General features: G+C 42.4%; 4 protein-coding genes and 2 non-coding genes across 6 annotated transcripts; 2 read left to right on the top strand and 4 right to left on the bottom strand.

Annotated features, from left to right (window-relative positions):
- Window positions 1-885: 885 nt before the first annotated feature.
- TRNAD-GUC (transfer RNA aspartic acid (anticodon GUC)) lies at window positions 886-959 on the bottom strand. The gene has a single exon. It is a non-coding gene; the product is annotated as a tRNA-Asp (tRNA).
- Window positions 960-1388: 429 nt separating this feature from the next.
- On the bottom strand, window positions 1389-1472 carry TRNAY-GUA (transfer RNA tyrosine (anticodon GUA)). The gene has a single exon. It is a non-coding gene; the product is annotated as a tRNA-Tyr (tRNA).
- A 3197-nt stretch (window positions 1473-4669) lies between these two features.
- On the bottom strand, window positions 4670-6750 carry LOC146921315 (50S ribosomal protein L16). Its single transcript, XM_085714744.1, has one exon. It carries the CDS (start codon window positions 5162-5164, stop codon window positions 4670-4672), a length of 495 nt encoding a protein of 164 aa, XP_085570870.1. The 5' UTR covers window positions 5165-6750.
- A 2372-nt stretch (window positions 6751-9122) lies between these two features.
- On the top strand, window positions 9123-10010 carry LOC146921316 (Ribosomal L5P family protein). The gene has a single exon (XM_085714747.1). The coding sequence runs from the start codon at window positions 9222-9224 to the stop codon at window positions 9837-9839; it is 618 nt and encodes a 205-aa protein (XP_085570873.1). The 5' UTR covers window positions 9123-9221; the 3' UTR covers window positions 9840-10010.
- LOC146921317 (small ribosomal subunit protein uS14m) lies at window positions 9957-15109 on the top strand. The gene is made up of 2 exons (XM_085714748.1): window positions 9957-10207; window positions 14405-15109. Exon 1 carries the CDS (start codon window positions 9957-9959, stop codon window positions 10143-10145), a length of 189 nt encoding a protein of 62 aa, XP_085570874.1. The 3' UTR covers window positions 10146-10207; window positions 14405-15109.
- On the bottom strand, window positions 12932-14369 carry LOC146921318 (cytochrome b). Its single transcript, XM_085714746.1, is given in 1 exon segment — window positions 12932-14369. A coding segment is annotated over 1 exon segment (1179 nt). The 5' UTR covers window positions 14173-14369; the 3' UTR covers window positions 12932-12993.
- Window positions 15110-20667: the final 5558 nt, after the last annotated feature.

Consider the following 20667-nt stretch of genomic DNA (forward strand, 5'->3'; position numbering starts at 1 on the left):
GATTATTTCAGATTGATTGGAACCAATACAAATATAATAGATTAGATCAAACAAAGAAAAAATGTGGACACTATGGAATTGACATTCCATAGATATCTATAGATATACCCATATGAAAAGAAATATTTAAATAGGTCCATCCATATTAAACTTCTTTTTTTTAAGTAAAACATTCCATTTTTACCATACCATAATAGTTTATAGTAGAAAGAAATAGATTTGATTTCTTTCTACTATACTATCTACTATACTATATGGATTTCATAGAATTCTGCTGATTGTAGTCTGATCATTTTATTTAAAAGAAAGACCCGAAATGGAAACCCTTTTTTCTTTATTCAATCATTGTCATCGCATTGATAAGAAATCAGAAGTCATGTTTAATTAAAATTAGTCACTTTGACTTACCGTTTTTACGTAAATTATAAGTAAAAAGGCAGTAGGAACTAGAATGAAGAGTGCAGTAGCTATAAATGCGAGAATATTGACTTCCATAATCTCTATGTTTTCTTTCTCTTTTATTTCTAATAAATACTTCGGGATTTAATCCCATAGAAATGAAAAATCTTTCGTCAGTAAATTCAGTGGTATAAATTTTATCTCGATGATATAAAATCAGATCAATATCACGAATAACAATATCGGAGCTATCAAATCAATTCATCGTCGAGAATTAAATAGTATAACATAGGAAGATCTTTTATCCATACCAAAAAAAAAAAAATTACTTTCTGATGCAATGAAAAATTCCTTTTTCTTTCTTCGTCCGAACCTTTACCTTAAACTAAAAAAGAAAAAAGGAATCCCTGTTAGAAATGAGATTTCTTTCTTTTTTATTCCCTTTCACATACGAAATCAATTGATATTTTTTGGATTTGTATCCATCGGGACTGACGGGACTCGAACCCGCAGCTTCCGCCTTGACAGGGCGGTGCTCTGACCAATTGAACTACAATCCCAGGGAAAAAGTTGTATAGCATACATATTCTTACTATATTCTCATTCAAACCCTTTGAATTTCTATTTTAGATTCGAACCCCTGTACTGTAACTGAAAGAGGCAGACTTATATATTGATATTTTTATGGGTCTGCACTTTAGCGAAATCGACACGAATTATTCGCAATCCGTTCCTTATTGCTAACTTGATTGAAAAATCAATGAATCAAGGAAACAAAAAAGACTCTTTTTTTACTTTAATCCTTTCCTAAGACTTTATATTTTAAAATCCCGATAGGAATTTTTCAAAATCCGAATTTGTGGAAAAAATATGTAATATGGAAAAAAGAAATAGCACTCGAGATTTTATTCTTCTGTATGGGAGCCCATTGGTGATTTTCAGAGAACACCAAATGGGTTATATCATTTCATGGTGGATCAGCAAATTTTTGGGCCGAGCTGGATTTGAACCAGCGTAGACATATTGCCAACGAATTTACAGTCCGTCCCCATTAACCGCTCGGGCATCGACCCAGGAAGAATCAATTTTAGTCTTTATTAATAATCCCTGATCAATTTCCTTTTGTAGCTACTAAATTATGGGCTGTACCTTCATCTAGCAAGAGTTATACCCAAGAAACAACATCTAGATGGATCAAGGGCCTAGCCTAAGCTAGGTCAGTTCCATACTAACACTAACCTCTTCCTTCTTCTTGCGAAGAATTAATTTCCTAAGTAAGCTACTGCTGGGTTAATAATCCATGTGGTAGTTTTATTCCATCGCATTCTAGTGATCCAGTTTCTGCCTTTCCTGAGGCAGCTGTTGAAAAGGTTTTAGTTTTGCTTTGATCATGCTTGGCCGACCTCTACTGATGTATCTGTCATTAATGGAAGCACGAGGGAACGGGGTTCATCGGCTTAAGCCAGTCAATCTATCCAAAGAGCCTACCCTACGCCTCCTATAATAGATGAAGCTCCAGCTGCGCATTGCTGATTTCTTTCTCAATCCTGAATCCCTACTTTCATCACGAAAGACGCTTTCTCAGTATCTATTAAATTCGGACTTCATGCTCACTTCTGAAATGAAGCGGCCTAAAGCTGAGCGACGAGGTCCACTGGCATGAGAATAAAGCGAAGTAGAGCGATAAGCACACTATCGATTGATCCAAAGAAGCTTAACTCATAAGAACCTCCCGCTATACTCTTTTCTTGGCACTTGAAGCAGGAGTCTTTCCTTCAGTCTTATAATGTGAGGGCTTACGTATATAAATACGTATATAAATATCTTCCTTTTTTCCTTTCTAATCATTCTTGCTGGGAAAGCGTCCTCCAGCCTTCTTCATCTTCATTGCAAAAGAGCGCATGATAAAATAGAAAGGATTCAATCCAGCCCCACGCCGGGGCTACCCTGTTTACCGGATCCAACGATTAGAGGTCTGCCCATCCGGCGTCTGTACCTCACATTGTTTAGTTTAATAAGGGCGGCGCCCTTGCTCCCTCTCCCAATCGTTGACCTTGACAGTGAACTCGTGGATGAGGCTTTGACCTGAATTTAAAAGGGAATCCCGGTTGTTCTCAACGTAATTGAGAACCTCATTAATTTTCTTCAGTTTCAGAGGGGAAGCTGTTCTTGTTTCATAAGCAAATGTGGCAACTGGTGGTAACGTATAAAAGTACCCTATGTGTGAGCCGTTAGAGTATAATCAAGTCCATGTCTTCTTAGTCAGTGTCTCAGTCACGGAAATTAAAAGTAAAATGTCCCTGGTATACTACTAAAGCTCTAACTCTTATCTGTCTTCTAGACGAGTGAAGTGACCAATGGGGATTGGTCACGAACGCTATAAGCGGGGTTGCTTTCCGCCTTAGTACATCTCACATTGTGGTACCCTTTAGAGTTATAGTCAATGTATCACTGGTATAGGAGTTTCTTATCAGCCCTTTTTAAAAGATTGGGTTGGTGTTAAGTGTACTATTACTATAAGGTAAAAGATCGAAAAGAATGCCCGTATGTCGAGATACAGGGTTTTTCGAGAAAAGGTCCCATCCTTCAATATCATGATTGGGTCGACCAGGCCAGATCATGAGTGAATAGAAAATCGAAAACGTACATAGCAGTTCCAGCTGAAATACTTGGAATAATTCTACCACTTCTACTAGGAGTAGCCTTTTTAGTGCTAGCTGAACGGATTAAGTAATTCCAGATCAAGTTCGGATCCGTGGAACTACCAAGGAAGAATTGGGCTTTACTGCGCCAATAGCCATCCTCCACTAGATACATCATTCAGAAATCGGGCAGTAGATCGGTGCGCGCAAACACATCTTCTCGGACAGAGGGACCTGAAAGACTTCTACAGGCTTTCTTTTGCCCTTCTTTACCGCTTGGAACTAGATGTAATCGAACTTAAACTTTATGATATGAAGGCAACCCAAAGAATAGACAGGTAGGACCCTATTCGCGCGCCTATGGACCAATGTAACCCAACCAGTAACTAGTGCCCCCAATGGACCTCTCCTATGTAACTCCAACTGAAAAGGGAGACAGAATATAAAGAAAATATTATGGGCTTGATTGATCATACTTGATGACTGATTGATGGATACCTTTGTTATATAGTTCCGATGAACCCCACGGATGTCGTCTATAGGGGCTACCTGAAGCTATTCTCCGATCGGTACCTATACCCACTATTCATGAACATAGTCGATGTTAAGGTTACTATAGATGGAAATGCTTCCACCTCAGCCCTTCTTCCCTGAAGGAAGAATAATAACCTTCCTCGAAAGCCTAAAAACTAGAGTTCAAGGGGGCTCAGTAAACCCTATTTGCTATTGTTTTTAAAGGCCTGAAGGATATATAAAAAGGGAATTAAATTCTTTCGGAAACGAAGGTGAAAGCATGAAAGCGTCAGGAGAAAGATAGATAACCTGACTTACGAACCAAAGCCTTCCGCACCTTGAGAACGTCAGGCTTGTGAACCAGAGATAGAACTTGGCTTTGCTTCCAGAACTGCGCTTCTAGCTTTGAAAGAGAAACGAATTTCCACTTTGATTCCAGCCCTGGTACGAAGTCCTTCCTCCTGTTCGACGATTCACTCTTCCAGGCCTTGCTTGCCTCGTGCGAGAAAAGAGGGAAAGTGCTAACATGCTAACACCGGTAATGGGTGTTGCCGCATCTGAGACCGGAAAAGCTGCTATTTGTCCAATTCTGCCTTCTCTCTTTCCTGTATACTTCTAGTACTATTGATCATGTCCGCTCTCTTCCTTTGATCTCTTTTCTATGCTAGGATACCATCTATATTATGTATTAAATTTATAGTTAGAGGAAAAGATAACTCCTAAATGCAGCCGGGATCTTATATACGATACCACCACACCAATGATAGAAGGAGCAGATACGAGTACTCAAGCAGCTAAAGCAGTGTGGTTCCTCAAGTTTTGATAGTTGTTGTCCGAGCTCTTGTCCTTCCTCTGTGATTCAAGACAAAGAGTATAGGCTAGAGTGGCTTTCCCGAGTTAAAAAGGTATAGTGGAATCTTCGAACGAACACTTCGAATCTGTATGCTCGTGCTTTCCGGGAAGGCTGGTCCGGTTAGTCCTTCTCCAATTAGCATCTCGCCTGATCGTCTGCTGAGTGAATAGCAGCAAGTGCTAGTTCAAGTCAGTAATCATTTGATTCGCGGGATCTGTACTGTGACGAGTAAGAAAATAAGGCGAGATGCTAGGACAATTCCCTATGACGAACATGGTTTATGCGCCGCTAATGTAGCGGCTTGTCGAGCATTTGACAAACTCACACCATCCATCTCAAATAGGACTTGTCCCGCGGACACACGAGCAATCCAACCCGTAGGATTTCCTTTTCCTCTTCCCATTCTTACTTCTGTAGGTTTCCCGGTAATAGGGATATCCGCGAAAACTCTTACCCATATCTTACCATTTTTTCGGAATTGTCCGCTCATAGCACGATGGAAGTGCCCGATTATAGCCCGACGCGCTGCTTCAATGGCTCGATATGAAAGACGACCAGCTCTACAACTTTGAGTGCCATATCTTCCAAAACCAAGTTTTGTTCCGTCTGGTTTGCAACCCCTACTACATCTGCCTTTATGATATTTACTAAATTTCGTACGTTTCGGATATAGCACGTCCCTTTTTTTTTTTACTATATGAAATCCACACTTTGACACCTGAGATTCCGTAACGAGTAGATACTTCCGCAGAAGCATAATCTATTTTCTGGTTAAATACATTACGAGATGTTTTTCCATACTTTCCGCATTCAGTTCTAGCTATTTCTGCGCCTTCTGATCGACCTGAACAACATATACGGATCCCCTCAACCCCTTTTTTCATTACTAATGGAATATCCTTCACTATTCTACTAAAAATGGAACGAAATGACCTTGTTTTCTTTCTCAGTTGAAAAGAGATGTCTTGAGCAATCGGAGAAGCACTTTGATAAACAGATTTGATCTTGACCGACTCAATTAAGGTATTAGTGTTTGTTCTATTAGACAACAAAGATCGCATTTTTTTCACTTCGTTCAAATAAGAGTTGTACCCGTACGGAATTTTTCTGTTTCTCAGTATGATCTCTATCATCATCTCTATTCCCTTTATCCACTCTCCTATCCTACCTAGGTCTATTAATTTATCTATCAATTCCATTACCTTATCCTTACCCATGAGGTTCCAACATTTGATCCTTAATTGACCTAGGAGTGGTTCCCGGGCATCCTCAAAAAAAAGGTTCTTATAAATCCCAACTCTATCCCTTGGAAAGAAAAAGGTAGCACCGAAGAAAGGAAAGAGCGAGATGGTGGTTTTTGTTGTTCCCGCGAAGCGAAGATCATTCGCCAAGCGAATGAAGTGGGTCAACCTCTTTTTGGCTTCGGCCAAACACTTTTTCTCGCTGGTCGAGCTTTCTACAAAAAAAGCGATGCGAGAACGTATTCTCTTATCTAAGCTTCTTCCCTGCGCATTCGCTCCCCCCATCGTAGATGGTTCAGCCACGCTCGGTGCCACGAAATGATTGAGAACTACGACGGGGTCGAAATGCATTTGGTTCTTTCTACAAAAAAAGTATTGCATGACCGAATAATTCAAGGAGGGGCGCACTGCAGGGAGGGTCCTTTTAAATAGATGACTCGTCGGGCCGTCGGAGCGGGGGAAAAATAACTTAAAAAACTTCGTTTTTCTGAAGGAGTCGTAATTTTCTATCAGGAACGCTATGTCATTTACAGCCCCGGCGTATTTCGGATGCGCCCCGCTGACCCGAAGTGATTTAGAAAGATTCTTCTTTATCGATGGTGATCGGTCATGGTATCCATAGCGTTGCTTCTTTTTTGGCCAAATCCTAATTTCGTTTTGCTTCTCCCGGTCGTCGAGCCTGATCGACTCGACTCTTTTCCCTGCCCTCCGGCCTCTCACTTCGTTTCGTTCTTCGTCTTTCTTGTTGCTGGAATGAAGACACCCGATCGGCCCTACTTTCCCAAATGCCCACCACCGGCCCTTCTCCTTTCCGGGTCTGGATTTATCGCGTCGTTTCAGTCGTCGTGGTCGACGGGGAAGAAAGAAATGAATGAATGTTCTTTTGGGAAAATGTATAAGAATACACCTACCGAGACGAAAGCCAAAGGTTAGTCTCGCAGGTGGACGTATCGAACCGAAATAAGATCTCAGATTGACATCTTGATAAACTAATTTACCATAATAATAAATAGAGTCAATGGTGACTCCGCCGTGGGAATAGCCGCTTCTTTCTTGCTTGATAGAGGGGCTTCCATTCACCAACGCTGACTAAAAGTGCTCTCCGAACATTCGATGGTTATAAAGGGAAGAATCCCTTTATATACACTCGGCACATTGGCTTCCGCCAACAGTGGACTATTAAGGATCGCATCCCGCGCATATTCTACATTATAGCCTGCAACTGATTCAGTATCCCTTCCTTATTTGACTTTCATTTCCTTTTCTATTTTGAATACCTACTAATCACAAAATATTTATTTTTGCAAAATTTTGTAATGCTATAATAACCGATTCCATAAATCTATGACCGCCCAACCAAATCTAAAAATTTATTTATCTTATTATTAATCAAAAATTTCGTATATAGCTAGAACGACCCTCACAAATTGCAAAAACTAATTTGTTAAGAATTAATCGGATTGAAGCTATAGCATCATCATTAGCTGGAATCGAAATATCTGCTAGATCTGGGTCACAATTTGTATCGATTAAACAAATCGTTGGAATTCCCAAAGTGATACATTCTCGAAGAGCCGTATATTCTTCTTGCTGATCAACGATTATTACAATATCGGGTAACCCCGTCATATATTTTATGCCACCCAGATATGTTTCCAAATGAGATAATTGTCTCTTGAACATAGCGGCATCTCTTTTTGGAAGAGAGTTCAGTTTCCCTGTCTTTTGCTCCGTTCTCAAGTCCCTGAACTTACGAAGTCTCGTTTCTGTAGTATACCAATTCGTTAACATACCTCCGAGCCATTTTTTATTAACATAATGACATCGAGCTCTTATTGCAGCCCGTGTTACTGAATCGGCTGCTTTTTTTTTTGTACCAACAATTAAGAATTGTTTTCCCATGCTTGCTGCATCAAAAACCAAATCACAAGCTTCTGATAAAAAACGAGCAGTTCGAGTAAGATTTGTAATATGAATACCTTTACGCTTTGCCGATATAAAAGGTGCCATTCGAGGATTCCGTTTCCGAGTATCATGGCCAAAATGAACTCCAGCTTCCATCATCTCTTCAAAAGTTATGTTCCAATATCTTTTTGTCATTTATCCCCACACGTTTTTTTTTAAAAAAAGTGAAAAAAACGAGACCAGGTATCCTGAAATAGCAATAAATAATTGTTCCGATGGAACCTTCTCTTTTATAGACGATTGGCCGTTAATATATAATCAGGTCATTTATTTTTTTCTATTTATTATACTTTATTACCAAATCAAATGACTGCATTTAAAGGGATGAATTGAATGCTTCCTAAAAGCGCATTCAATCCTATATTTCTAATGTATCACAGAAAATTATTTAAACAACCGGGTGGAGGACTCATGTAAACTTTTTCCTGTAGGTCCCCGTTCAGGAAGGCATTTTTAACATATAATTGGAACAGAGGCCAATCTCGATTCGCAGCAATAGAGAGCAGGAGACGAACAGACTTCATCTTGGCTACCGGGGCAAAGGCTTCCTCGTAATCTATCCCATATGTTTGAGTAAAGCCTTGACTAGCCTGACCTTTTCCTCCTTTCTCCCACAAAGCTTCCCTTCACAACCAGTCCCATATCAAATTAGTAGAATTCGAGATGGGGAGAGTATAAATGATACAAATGCGCATTTCCTCTCAGAATCGAGAGGTATCAGATCGAAGTAACATAAGTAATGTTTTATAAAAAAACTTATTTCCGGGAGAACAAAGTGGATTTATGAGCAAATTCTGGCATGAGAGGACCAATGAGACAGAACACTGTTGGATGCATTCCTTCGCTAGCAGGGCTTTGTTGGCCGCTGGATGGTTCGGGAGCGGAACTTCCCTCACGATCTGAGGAGAGGGTTAGGTACTGTTTCCAATTTCCCTCGTTGGTACATTACAGGTTCCACCCTCACTCTCTCCCTTACGCTGTGCTCTACCTCTCGGGCTAGTTTCAAGTTCGATCATAGACGCAAGCAATCTAGTATAGCAAGCCTGCCTTTCAAAACAAAAGGCTACTCCTTTCTTTCTTTGCAACTGGAATAGAGGGACTGCTACTTCCGAATCCGGGAAGTCCTTCTCGAAAGAGTCATATAAGGCTTTTCGACTTCAACTTGCCTTTAAGCCGGCCAGTCTGCTTCTTCGAGTGAGGACTTGCTCGGCCCAGCTCGGTTCTCTCACTACCTGAAATCCTTATCTTATATAATATGGATCCGGGCATTTCCCTTAAGATCCAGCGCCTGCAGAAGTAAAGTGATAGGAGAAGCTGCTGGTGGGAAATCTCTATTCATCACACCCCTCTCACCCGAGCCTCCTGGAAAGACCCTTGGTCTCCAATCTGCAGATGAGTGTCTTCCCTCTTATCCCCTCCCCTTGGGTTCCATTTCAAGAGCTTGCCTTAGTATGAATCCCATCTACGGCTGAGTCAATAGCACCCTCCAACTTTAGTGATTCATTGCTTTCCTCTTTTTTCTATCCATCTTAGTCTTTCTGATAGCTTTGGTCTTTTTCCCATGCATCCTTTCTGTTGGTCAACAACCAAGCACATCTCACTTTCGTTATGAACTACTCCGGACTCTCTTTCTGTCCAGAGGGAATTTTTTTGTCTCAATCAATCACTATGTTTCCACTCAATTTTCATTACGAAGATGTATCACGTCAGGATCCGTTGCTCAAACTGAATCACGCCAACGTTATGGAAGTTCCTGGATCGTGTGAAATAAGATTAGTACCTAAGGCACCCTATGATTTAATAATTAAAAATGGAAAATTGGCTATGGAGATTCCGCGCGGTCAGAAATTAATACAGACACAAAGGGGTTCGACAGGAAAGTCGTTTCGATCCAATCCATTCTTGGGGTCAAAAAAAGACAAAGGATATGTCAGTGACCTAGCACGACAAAGCACTCTCCGAGGGCATGGAATGTCTAATTTTTCGGTCAGAATATCGACAGTAATGTCTCTGTTAGATTCTCCGGTCGAAATACGGGAAAACTCCATTCAATTCTCGATGGAAACGGAGTTTTGCGAATTCTCCCCGGAACTGGAAGATCATTTCGAGATCTTCGAACATATTCGAGGGTTCAATGTGACTATTGTAACTTCGGCCAACACACAATATGAGACTTTACCATCGTGGAGCGGCTTTTTGCAAAAAGATGAGGGAGAAACTCAGTAAGATATGTCGGAGAAGCGAAATATACGAGATCACAAACGCTGATTGCTCGCGGCTAAATATGAATTGAGACGAAAGCTTTATAAAGCCTTTTGTAAAGATTCCGATCTTCCTAGTGATATGCGGGACAAACTTCGTTATAAGTTGTCGAGATTGCCGAGAAATAGTTCCTTTGCACGAGTAAGAAACCGATGTATTTCCACGGGTCGCCCTCGTTCCGTATATGAGTTCTTTCGAATTTCTCGTATCGTTTTTCGTGGATTAGCATCTCGAGGTCCTTTGATGGGCATAAAGAAATCGTCTTGGTAGCAACCGCCAAACCCATAAAAAAGGGGTTAGCTCCGCAGCTGGTCCACAAGCAAGGTAAGTAGGTCCATTACCGGCCGCTCCTTACTACCAAGAGTTCCGACTATCGAATCTGAGCTCTAATTTATTTACGCTAGATCTTGATAATAGCAGTCTTATGGGACTAGCTCTTCTCTTGATGCTACCCCCCTCGGTTTTCTTTGGCTAAGTCAGATCTCTTTATTAGAGTGAACTTTGATCTCCTTTACTTTCCTTTCTTACGAAGAGCATAACTCTATCATTAAAAGATTGACACTAAGCGAGCAGACTCAAGGTCACTTCTTGAAAGGTTCCTTTGATCAAAATCGGTACTTGAAGTCAGAAAGAGGTAGAGCTGAGATAGTTATTGCAGCTGAAGGAAGCTAGCCACAAGGAAGGAGAACTCTTAGATCCGGATCCCAGTCCACAACTCTATTATCACCCCTTTATGGTCTCTTCTATCAATTAATCATGGGAGTGACTTTCCTTGTGTAAGCGAATCCCCCATTTAAAAGGATATAAGAGTGGTCAGGAGTGTGTGCAAGGCTGTTTTCTTTATAAAGGCCTATGGTAAGCGCAGTTTCTTTACTTTCAAGCCTTTAATTAAGTCTCTTGGGTAAATAGGGATCCTAGGCAATCTAGTCAGTTAAGTTTCTCTTCATTTTCTGAGATAAGCACTTCGCCTTCTCCAGGATTTTACCCTTCGTGAGCTTAGGTAATCCCCCCTCTGGTTGCAGTGGCAGTAGCCAGCGAGTAAGACAGTGAAAGCAATGGCTAGGGATTTTCTTCTTGACAAAGAGAGGAATCGTTTTGGACTTTTGCTTCTCCCTAGTATAGAATAGATTCCAGTTCTCTTATCTTTCTTTAGAAGATCTAGTAATAAAGCGGGATTGGAAGATAAAGTTAGCTAGTTCAAGCAATGGCAAATACAATAGAAATCTCTGGGGGCAGGGACTACCGTTAGCGGGACAGCTACGGCAATAACTAGGAAGGACTAGTCGTGATGAAAGGAAACTTTCATTGTCTATAAAGGGATAAACTCCAACGACTGACTCTGGCTATAGGGATGTGAAAGAATTCCCTGGGCTATCTTCTCTCGCTCGATTGGGCGCTACTTGCCTATTGACAGAAGTCATCTTCGAAAAAGTCTTCGTGCTCAACTCGCTTTGTTTGTTAAGGAATCCCAAAGCACGAACTCGGTTCATTGCAAGGAAAGGGAAGCCCCTACTTGATCTATCTATTGGCACTCGACCATTCGGGTGGACTGAATCTGTGCTTTCGAATGAATCCTTCCCTTGGAATGACCCCTGACTTGACTTCAAGCAGGATTGAATCAATCAAGGGGACTCAGCTGCACATTAATATGAGTAAGCTCCTTCTTTAAGTTAAGGACCGAACCAATACCAACTACATTGCAGGGGTGATCATTGTCCATCAACACAACTCCACTGTCAACCGATAGGATTGGAACGTCATGGCAATTCGTTCTTGACTTTAGACTAAGGTAAGTCGAAATTCGGTTGTTTTTTTATTTTATATAGAAGAAAAATCCATCCGCTCTTCTTCTTCCTTTGAATAAGGAAAGTGACTTGGAATCTTTCTCTCTCTTTGTCTCATTGCTATCAATCAACGGTTCGAAAGCCAAGGAAAGAAAGTGGAAAATTAGGGTTGTGACTGGACACCACATCGGTGAGGATTGCGCTATGCCACCTGTCCTTACCTGGGTGGGAGTACTGCAAAGCTAACGGTAGGTCAGACAGGTCTGGGATCATCTTTCGGCTGGAACAACCTTTATTATGGGCATGATCAGCTTCTCAGATCAGAGGGGAGGCCATAATTTAGTAGCTTTAGGGCTGGTTATGAGGACATGGTCGGTGCTTTCATTGATTCCTTGGCACCAGATCCCTAATGTGCCGAGTGTGGAGAAGGGCTAGACGATCATGGGCACAAAGCCAGAGGAAGTCGTTCACTCTAGGAGTAGTTTGGGCAAATCCACTTCCAGTCACTCGATTGGAGTCTTTGCTGAGAGTCTTGATGAGCAGCCATATGGTAAGCATGTTTGCTTTTGAAGTTACCCTTGGGATCCGTCCTCCCTCTTTCTTCTTTTCCTTCCTGACGTGAACGGCCACTATTTATACTATATTGTGGGGGTATCGTGAGTGCGGAGCCTGGGGAGTACGAATTCAGTGCCATTCCGAAGAGATGGTGATAGGGAAGCAAGATATGTTAAGTATAGAGAGTAAGCCGGACCAAAATCTTACTGTTTGTTTTTCGCTACGCTCCTGGTGAAAGCGTAATTCGGTACGGTAGAAGGGTCTTGGCTTCTTTTCTCGATCTTCTTTCGAAAACTATGATCAGTCATGGCAAACTCCGGTTGCAATTTGTCAATAAGAAGCTGCATTTGAGGTGGAAGTCAGACTTCTGTGCTGTATGACGAGGAAGACGTGGGTCGCTCTTCAGCAGACCCCGCCATTCGATCAAGGGCTTTCCTACACAAGTGGCCTCAACAAAGAGTTGAACCTTGCAATGCTCCTGCTACATTTCAAAGATCTATGATTTCATTGAAAAATAGGATAACTTATCGCCATAACAGTTTACACAAGTGCTTTCAAGATGTGAAGGAACTAAGTGCGTGTGAAAGAAGGGGTTGGAAGTTGACAAAGCGGAGATTGAGGCTCAAGTCCAGCAGCACTAAGAATAAATGGACAATCATAATAGAAGGGATAGGTTTTAGTCCGTGTGAAGTAGCTCGTGAGTGGGTTTGGAAGGGCTTTGTTAGCCGCTTGTCAATGAATTCTTGGTGTAATACGTAAATTCTTGGTGTCAGAGTTGTTCACTGATCAGTCTCATCCGTGTAAGAATTTGGAATTCCTCTTCCAACTCGTCCCGGAATGGGCGTTATGGCAAAGAACAAGAAGAACACCAAAGGAGGAATTTGTCCAATAGTAACAAATGGTGCCTCCACAGGTTGACATCCGATCCAACCTAGTAGTAAGCGATCCGCCAAAAGCAACCAAAATATTCCTTGGTGAATAGGGCGAAAACTTGAACTACGCACGTACATACTTTTAAAAAAAGGTAAAGCCAACAGACATATAAAAACAGGTGCTATTGCGGCTACACCTCCCGATTTGTCAGGTATACTACGAAGAATGGCATGGATCGGTAGGAAATACCATTCCGGCACAATATGAGGCGGGGTGGGCATCGGATTAGCAGGTATATAATTGTCGGGATGCCCCAAAACATTAGGAGCATAAAAAATCCAAATGGAAAAAAAGATAGCAAAAGCTACCCAACCTACTAGATCCTTTACATAAAAATAAGGGTAAAAAGAAATTTGATCCATCTCTGAATGTACACCCAATGGATTATTTGATCCATATTGATGCAATGCGGCCAGATGAAGAAGACTGGCGCCTACTAAAATAAAGGGGAGTAAATGATGAAGACTAAAAAAACGATTTAAGGTGGCATTGTCCACGGAGAAACCACCCTAAAGCCAAGTAACTATGGTATCTCCTACTACAGGTATGGCGCTAGCTAAGCTTGTAATTACTGTAGCTCCCCAAAAGCTCATCTGACCCCAAGGTGGTACGTATCCTGTAAAAGCTGTCACAATCATTAATAGGAAGATTACAACTCCGAGACACCGAACAAATTCCCTAGGACTGCTATAACTCGCATGATATAGACCACGAAAAATATGAAGGTGAACCACAATGAGAAACATACTTGCCCCATTAGCATGCATATAACGGAGCAACCAGCCCCCTTCAACATCTCTCATAACGTGTTCTACGCTGTTGAAAGCTAGATCCACATGAGGTGTGTAATGCATAGCTAAAAAAACGCCAGTCACTATCTGAATTACTAAACAAATACCAGCTAACGAACCGAAGCCCCACCAATAACTCAGATTGCTCGGGGTTGGATAATCTATCAAATGTTGATTAAGTGTGGAGGATATAGGTTGTTTTAGAAGAGATAATCGTTGGTTCCTTATAGTCATAAAAATCTCTTTCCTATCGTGACAACTCTTGTTCCCCCACCTTTTTGGGGCCCTACTTTTGTTATGATTCTTATGCAAAAAATAGGAGAAACAGACCTAATATAATAATAAAAGGAGAAGGTCGATTCCCTCGATCCACCTTTCAAGCCTCTCTAGCGCGGGTAGGTTGGCCAAAAAATAAAGCACCGAAAAAAATACTAGTTAAGACGGGATCAGAAAGCAGGGTAAGTAGGTCCATTACCGGCCGGCTCCGGACCGAAAAGACCTAACGGAGTAATCCCTTATCTTGGATCGGAGATGCTAACGGGGCAGGAATCGAAGTGGGGGACCTATCTACCGCCTGTGTCTATCTCCTGTCAAGTATGCTCCCCAGACATAGACTACGTACAGGGTTGTACTCTTGGATATAATATCACCGCGTGAACGTGAACATAACATTAAGTTACGAATGTAACTCCCGAGGGATCGACCACTATTCTAAATTAAGTAAGGCGGAGAACTTTTGTTCATTGGAGCGCCAGAGTGCGGGGGTTGTTCCCATCATTGAAGTCAGAGTGTGGGGCTGAGCCTTCCATAAAGAAAAAAAGTGCTTAGTTTAGTTGGAAAAACCAACGCAAATTATCATATTGACTTTCTCTCGCCCAACTTCTAAGGATAGATAGAAAAGGTTGGAGAGAGTGACTTTATGAAATTGTCTCCTTTCTAAAGCTGCGCAAGGCCCCTCCTTTCCCCCCTTTAATGAAAGACCCTCGCCCGCCCCGCTTCCTATTAATTTTTTGGTCGGGACCCGGGGACCTTTTTTTTCCCCGAGAGGTTATTTCGAGAATCAATCAGCCGACAAATCCGTAGCCTCGGCCTGCCTGCCAACAAACAGCAAGCCTTAACTAGTATTTTTTTCGGTGCTTTATTTTTTGGCCAACCTACCCGCGCTAGAGAGGCTTGAAAGGTGGATCGAGGGAATCGACCTTCTCCTTTTATTATTATATTAGGTCTGTTTCTCCTATTTTTTGCATAAGAATCATAACAAAAGTAGGGCCCCAAAAAGGTGGGGGAACAAGAGTTGTCACGATAGGAAAGAGATTTTTATGACTATAAGGAACCAACGATTATCTCTTCTAAAACAACCTATATCCTCTCTTTGCCTTTCAGCCGGCTAGTCTGCTTATCCCTCTGTGAGCGGAGATGGTGATACAGGAAGTGTTGTGGCTTTGGTGGAAGGCTGGGAAGATCCTTGTTTGGGTTTGGTAGACTCTTAGTTTGGGACGATCTTTCCGGTTTAGGAATTAACTATGGAATTCGGTCACTCGGGTAAGAACTTAAGGCATTGAAAGACGTGAACCAAATCATTTAAGCGTCCACGTATTGGCTTCGATTCTGGCAGAAGCACACGACCCTTTATGTTAGGTTAGGGTCCTGGTATCACACCCGAGGCGAGGGTCTATTCGCTCCTTTGCTTCTACAACTACTTTCGGTACCTTTCCCACTTGCTTTGCATCATTCTGTAACGAGAGCTTACAGAGCACCTCTTCAGAACTCGATTCCCTAATTCGCTGTGAACAACGGACAATATAAGTTATCTCTCTGATTAAGATCAGATCAGGCTTGATGGAATCCCTCATAAAAGCTGTGAAAGTAGGGATTTAAGCATAGATAGAGGTGAGAGTTTAGCCTCTTGATTTAGGAGTTCAATAACCCGCGGTATTCTTAAATAAAAGCACTTTACCTTCCCAGGAGTTTGTGTATTGATGCCGAGAATACACTTTTTGATAAAATAAGCTCTTTGAGAATAAGTTGTGTGTGTAAAAATAGGTTGCATATAGTAACCGGAGTTGAGGACATGAGAATCTAGTGTAGAACTCGAGATGGGATGAATACCAGTTCTTAGAGTTATATTATCCGCTGCTCTTGGAGTTGAGGTCTTTCTTTCGCTATTGAATCTCGTCTGTCTGTAATAAGCAATTCTTACCCTGTCTGTGTATGAGGAATTAGCGGTCTGCAGATGCGCTTTCGGGAGCAGATAGAGTGTAAGGAAGATAATCGGATGTTGTGCAACGGTAGGAGCTCCCTGTTCTCATTCCTTTCTTTATCGGTTCTTTAGACCTTTGAAAAGTAGTTGCCTGATGGGAAGGAGAGGTGACTTGAGAGTCGGGTTCCTAAGAAAATAGAAGGTCCTCTTTCGTTCCTAAAGGATGATCTAGCTGTGGATGATGTCCCAGCTCGAGAGGTCAACCTTGTAATCTTCCCCTTCTTCTTTCCTCTAGCGGGCTTTGTCTCATTCATTCTTCTATGTTTGAAGCGATACCTCTTACTCCAGAATAGTCACGCTTCCCAGCTGCGATTGAGGAGTTTATTAATCAATATCCGCTATTCTGCATCTGGTCTTTCCGCCCGAAAGAAGAGCTGGCTTTGCCCTAGTAGAAAGTGATATGGATTCTTAGCTTTTGAGCAAGAGACTCTCATCCGGAGGACAGGTAAAGTCTAGCTGCCTATTCTCTTCCGACTAGCTCTAAAAGCCCGTTCTCAGTTGATTCAATAGCTGCGCTTACAAAGAAGATCTTCCTCTAAGCTCTAGAGAACGTCGAATCATCATCCACTCCTCAACAAAGAGCCTATCTTTGATAGCACTGGGATTAAAGACCAGCTTCTGAAACAAGAGCGGACTCACTCACATACTGGATAGGTGGCTCGGAATTATAGTGCTAGTTCCGTTCCTCAATCGAAAGTAAAATCACCAAGCAAAAGGTAGGAATTGGGCACCGGAGAATGGAACTTTGACAATCCGGATGTACTTCTGCTGTCAAAATGAGAGTTTCAGGCACCTTCTGGGCGATGTCGGAACCATGTTCTATAAAGATCCCGCTACAGCCATTCCAGACATCAGCTTAGGCGCGAGTAACAGACCCCTATGGGGAAAGATTCCTAAATAAACTCTTTCGGTCGGCTTCGGTACCTATTGATGAGGAGATGCCTACATTCTCAAACTATGCCGGTTCGATTTCTAGATCCTAGAAACAAGGGATTCTTTCTCTTGGGTCTTCGGTTCAGAACGAGAATCCAGTCCAGCAGGAGGTGCTTTCAGAAGAGACTTCTCCCGGATCAGCATCTGAGCTGAGTCAGTGTCATACTATTCATGATCAATTCAACCGGGAAGATACCTAATATAGTGAAAAATACCTTAATAAAGGGCTATAGGCCAGCCTAACATAAAGAGGAAGAATCGTACTACCCACATTGTTTGCCTTTCGACAGAAACATTTCCCTTAACCGTAGTAGGCGAGCAGGTAAACTATATTGTTCCCCGAGGCATTCTTTAAAGCATCTTTACAAGGTAAATCTTGTATCTCTATTCTTTTCATTTCAAATAATTTTCTGTGATACATTAGAAATATAGGATTGAATGCGCTTTTAGGAAGCATTCAATTCATCCCTTTAAATGCAGTCAATTTCAACGAAATGTCCCACAGAGTACTTTTAAGATTCAACCTACCTTTTCTTTCTAGCTCCGTTTTTTTGAGCTAACTAGAAGCTTAGAGTAGAGCGCTAGCGTGCACACTTCCGTTAATGTGCTTCACCGATCGATGGAATCTTTTTTACATTAATTAGTCGGACCAAACGGAGAGATCAATGCTACTCACTCTGATCTCAGCTGCTTTGTATCTTTCTCGGGTACACCCCATACTAAGACTGGAGGAAGCTACTTCGCCAATGGTACTTCTTCCTTCTTCAAGCTCTTCCTCGCCGTCAAACTACTTCTATCTTAGTTAGGCAGCTAATCTTCATTGAAGTGATGTTAGCTAGGTCCTTTCCTCGAGCCAGTCTTGAAGCTGGATTTACCTGGATACCCGCTTGAAAATGACGTAGAGAGAGTGTTCGAGAACGTCTCTGTGCGGTTTATCGGTTCCAAGTAGCGATGAAAGTAAAACCACTAGCACAGCGTGCAAACGTTGTTGCCATGTTTGATAGTTTGTTTGGTAAACTAGCGCCTGAGACCATAGAAGGGAGTCTTTGGTTGTGAACGTGATCGGGACCAGGCTAGTTGGCTCAGCAACATAGTTTTTTGGTAACCGGCAAGCACAAGGTAGTTGGGGGGATTAGAAAGCTCCTCTTATCTTTGAGATCATACGGGCGGACACTTGGTGCTGGTATGGGGCATATTCGACTGCCCCGCCGCCAGCGTCGCTCTTCTCTTCGAACAGAAGCAACTCTGTAGGGAGGAGAGCCTGCCGATCGAGCGAAGGGATCCATACGGCTTTCAGGGGGAGCTGCTTTTACAGCCTACTGGTATTTAAGTAACGGACGTGTTTAATTAATTTTCATGATGATTCATTCAATTCGTTCGCAAAGCTTGCCGATGAAACCCGTTCCCTCGTGCTTCCATTAATGACAGATACATCAGTAGAGGTCGGCCAAGCATGATCAAGGCAGGTGAGCCCTTCCCGCTAACCAAAGGAATAAATTAAGAGATACTTTGACCCGAAAGGACTGGACCCATGGAAACGAATCAAAGTGGAAATAACCGCTTGGGCAGTAAGCATTTGCAAGAATAGCATCCCTATGTGGGGGAAGATCACGAAAGACAAAGATTATAAAGAGGGCCTCATGACGACTAATCCATGAGAGCCCGTATTTATGCTTTCATTCACTCGTTCCTCATGGTCAGGAGAGGGAAGATCTTAATTCTAGTTTTTGAATCCACTTAAGAATTTGATTGTGCCCATTGATTGTATGCCTAGGGAAAGAGCGATAGAGAGAGGGGTGGTAACCTGACCTGGGACATCGATCTGGAGTTGTGGTCTCCTTCCCATCCTTGCGTATGCCTGGACCTAGAACGGAGGATCTGAACGAGAGAGTAGAGTGAAGGCCTGTAGTTGATACAGAAGCGAGAGCTGGATCAAGGCCTTTGATAGAGTGTCCTCCTATCACTGAAAATCCTTTCCTGGTCAATGAAATGAAAGAGACGAGCAAGACTTCAAGTTCCGTTATTACCGGGTGCAAGGCTGAGAAAGAAAGAAATTTAAACCCGAATCAAGATCAATGCGTGAAAGAGCAAAGGATTCTACATCACAGGGTCAGGCCCCAGGAGATGATACTCTCCGTTCTTTAATCAGATAAGGATGCTTTCCATGAATTGCTCCAGCTCTGGTGCACACCTGTTCTCTCTAGAAAGAGAATGTTCACTGGAAAGCACAGACCAGCTAAAAAAAGAGTGAGCTAATCAAGGGGAATACCTGTTCGAAAATAAAGTCCGATCGGACCAAGACGGAAAGATTCATACAAAGAGGGGATAAGAAGGGATAGCGCTTCGATCAGCATGAAATAAGGTAAGACCCGAAGCGTATAGTAGAAACTCCTTGAGTTAAGCATAAAGAAGTACCCCAGAGGCTACGAGAAAGATCTGAGGGCGATCTCGCATTGCTGCCTCACAAAGCCCTTCCTGCTTTCTATACGCAATACTTCGTCTAGCCCCTCGTAGACAAGACAATTGCTAGCCTGAAAGTTGCTTGATACTAAGTCTATCTTCATTCCCATCCTGGCATGCGGAGGCTGCCAGTGCATTGTATCTAACCACACTGTGGCAAATCGATACAGGTTGCTAAACAACTTACTATACCATACAAAGGCATATCCGGCTGTTATAGAATCCACAGCTATTGAATATGAGTATCCAATTCCATAATAGAAAGAGATGGGACTAGTTGGTTTTATTCCTTCACTTAAATCAAGGATCTTAGATCTTGCCGCTGTGATCTTTTCTCTTTTTTCAGAAGCTGGGATTGGGCCGGCTTTCCTTTCTTAACCAGGCTCAAGGGAAGTTAGAAGTCAAAGAAGCCTTGGTGCCTAGCGAAAGCGAGTTCTTCTTTCTTTTCTTGCTCGAAGGGTAAGCGGATCTGAGTCAATTCGATCTTTTCGGCACTTTCGAATGATTGTGTTTAACACCCTAACGATTCTGTTAAAGGGGATTCATATTACTGTTGAGCTGACTAAACTCAGTTGTCGGTTAGCGGGTGCAGGTCAAACGAGGAAAGAAGAGTTCCGGTACAACCAGACGAAATATCACTGATCATCCAGGCACAGAAAATCAACCAACTGTAGATGCAATCTTAATGCATTCTGGGATGAAGGAATAACCGATCTTCCCCACCTCGAATCTCACTCAACCGGTGGAACAGCTCCCCGAAACAGCGAGAGAAGCCGGAAAAGCGGAACTCGGGGAGCCCTCAGAACCTCGGTTTCGTCAAAAAAAAGACAAAGGAAAAGCACCTATCCGGGAGGAAGAGGAGGCCGAGTAAGAAGAGAAGAGGAAGGTCAATCTATCTTCATTCACATGTTTTATTTTCTCTGTTTGACTCAGAAGGAGGAGAAGACGACGTATAAGCTACAGAACAGAAGAAGAGGAAGCCGAAGATACAGAAAGAACCGTCTCCAGCGCACCAATGGGGAACGGGGCCCCCGAAAGGATTCTGATCATAGTCGTTCAGCGCGTCAAGTTGACAC

Source organism: Medicago sativa, chromosome 5 (genome assembly GCF_051527215.1).
Source record: "Medicago sativa cultivar Bolivia chromosome 5, Bolivia_mono, whole genome shotgun sequence".
Lineage (NCBI taxonomy): Eukaryota > Viridiplantae > Streptophyta > Magnoliopsida > Fabales > Fabaceae > Medicago > Medicago sativa.

Excerpts from the sequence above, each read along its gene's own strand:
- LOC146921316 (XM_085714747.1), top strand. The coding sequence starts at position 9,222 with ATGAACTACTCCGGACTCTCTTTCTGTCCAGAGGGAATTTTTTTGTCT.
- LOC146921317 (XM_085714748.1), top strand. The coding sequence starts at position 9,957 with ATGCGGGACAAACTTCGTTATAAGTTGTCGAGATTGCCGAGAAATAGT.
- LOC146921315 (XM_085714744.1), bottom strand. The coding sequence starts at position 5,164 with ATGCTTCTGCGGAAGTATCTACTCGTTACGGAATCTCAGGTGTCAAAG.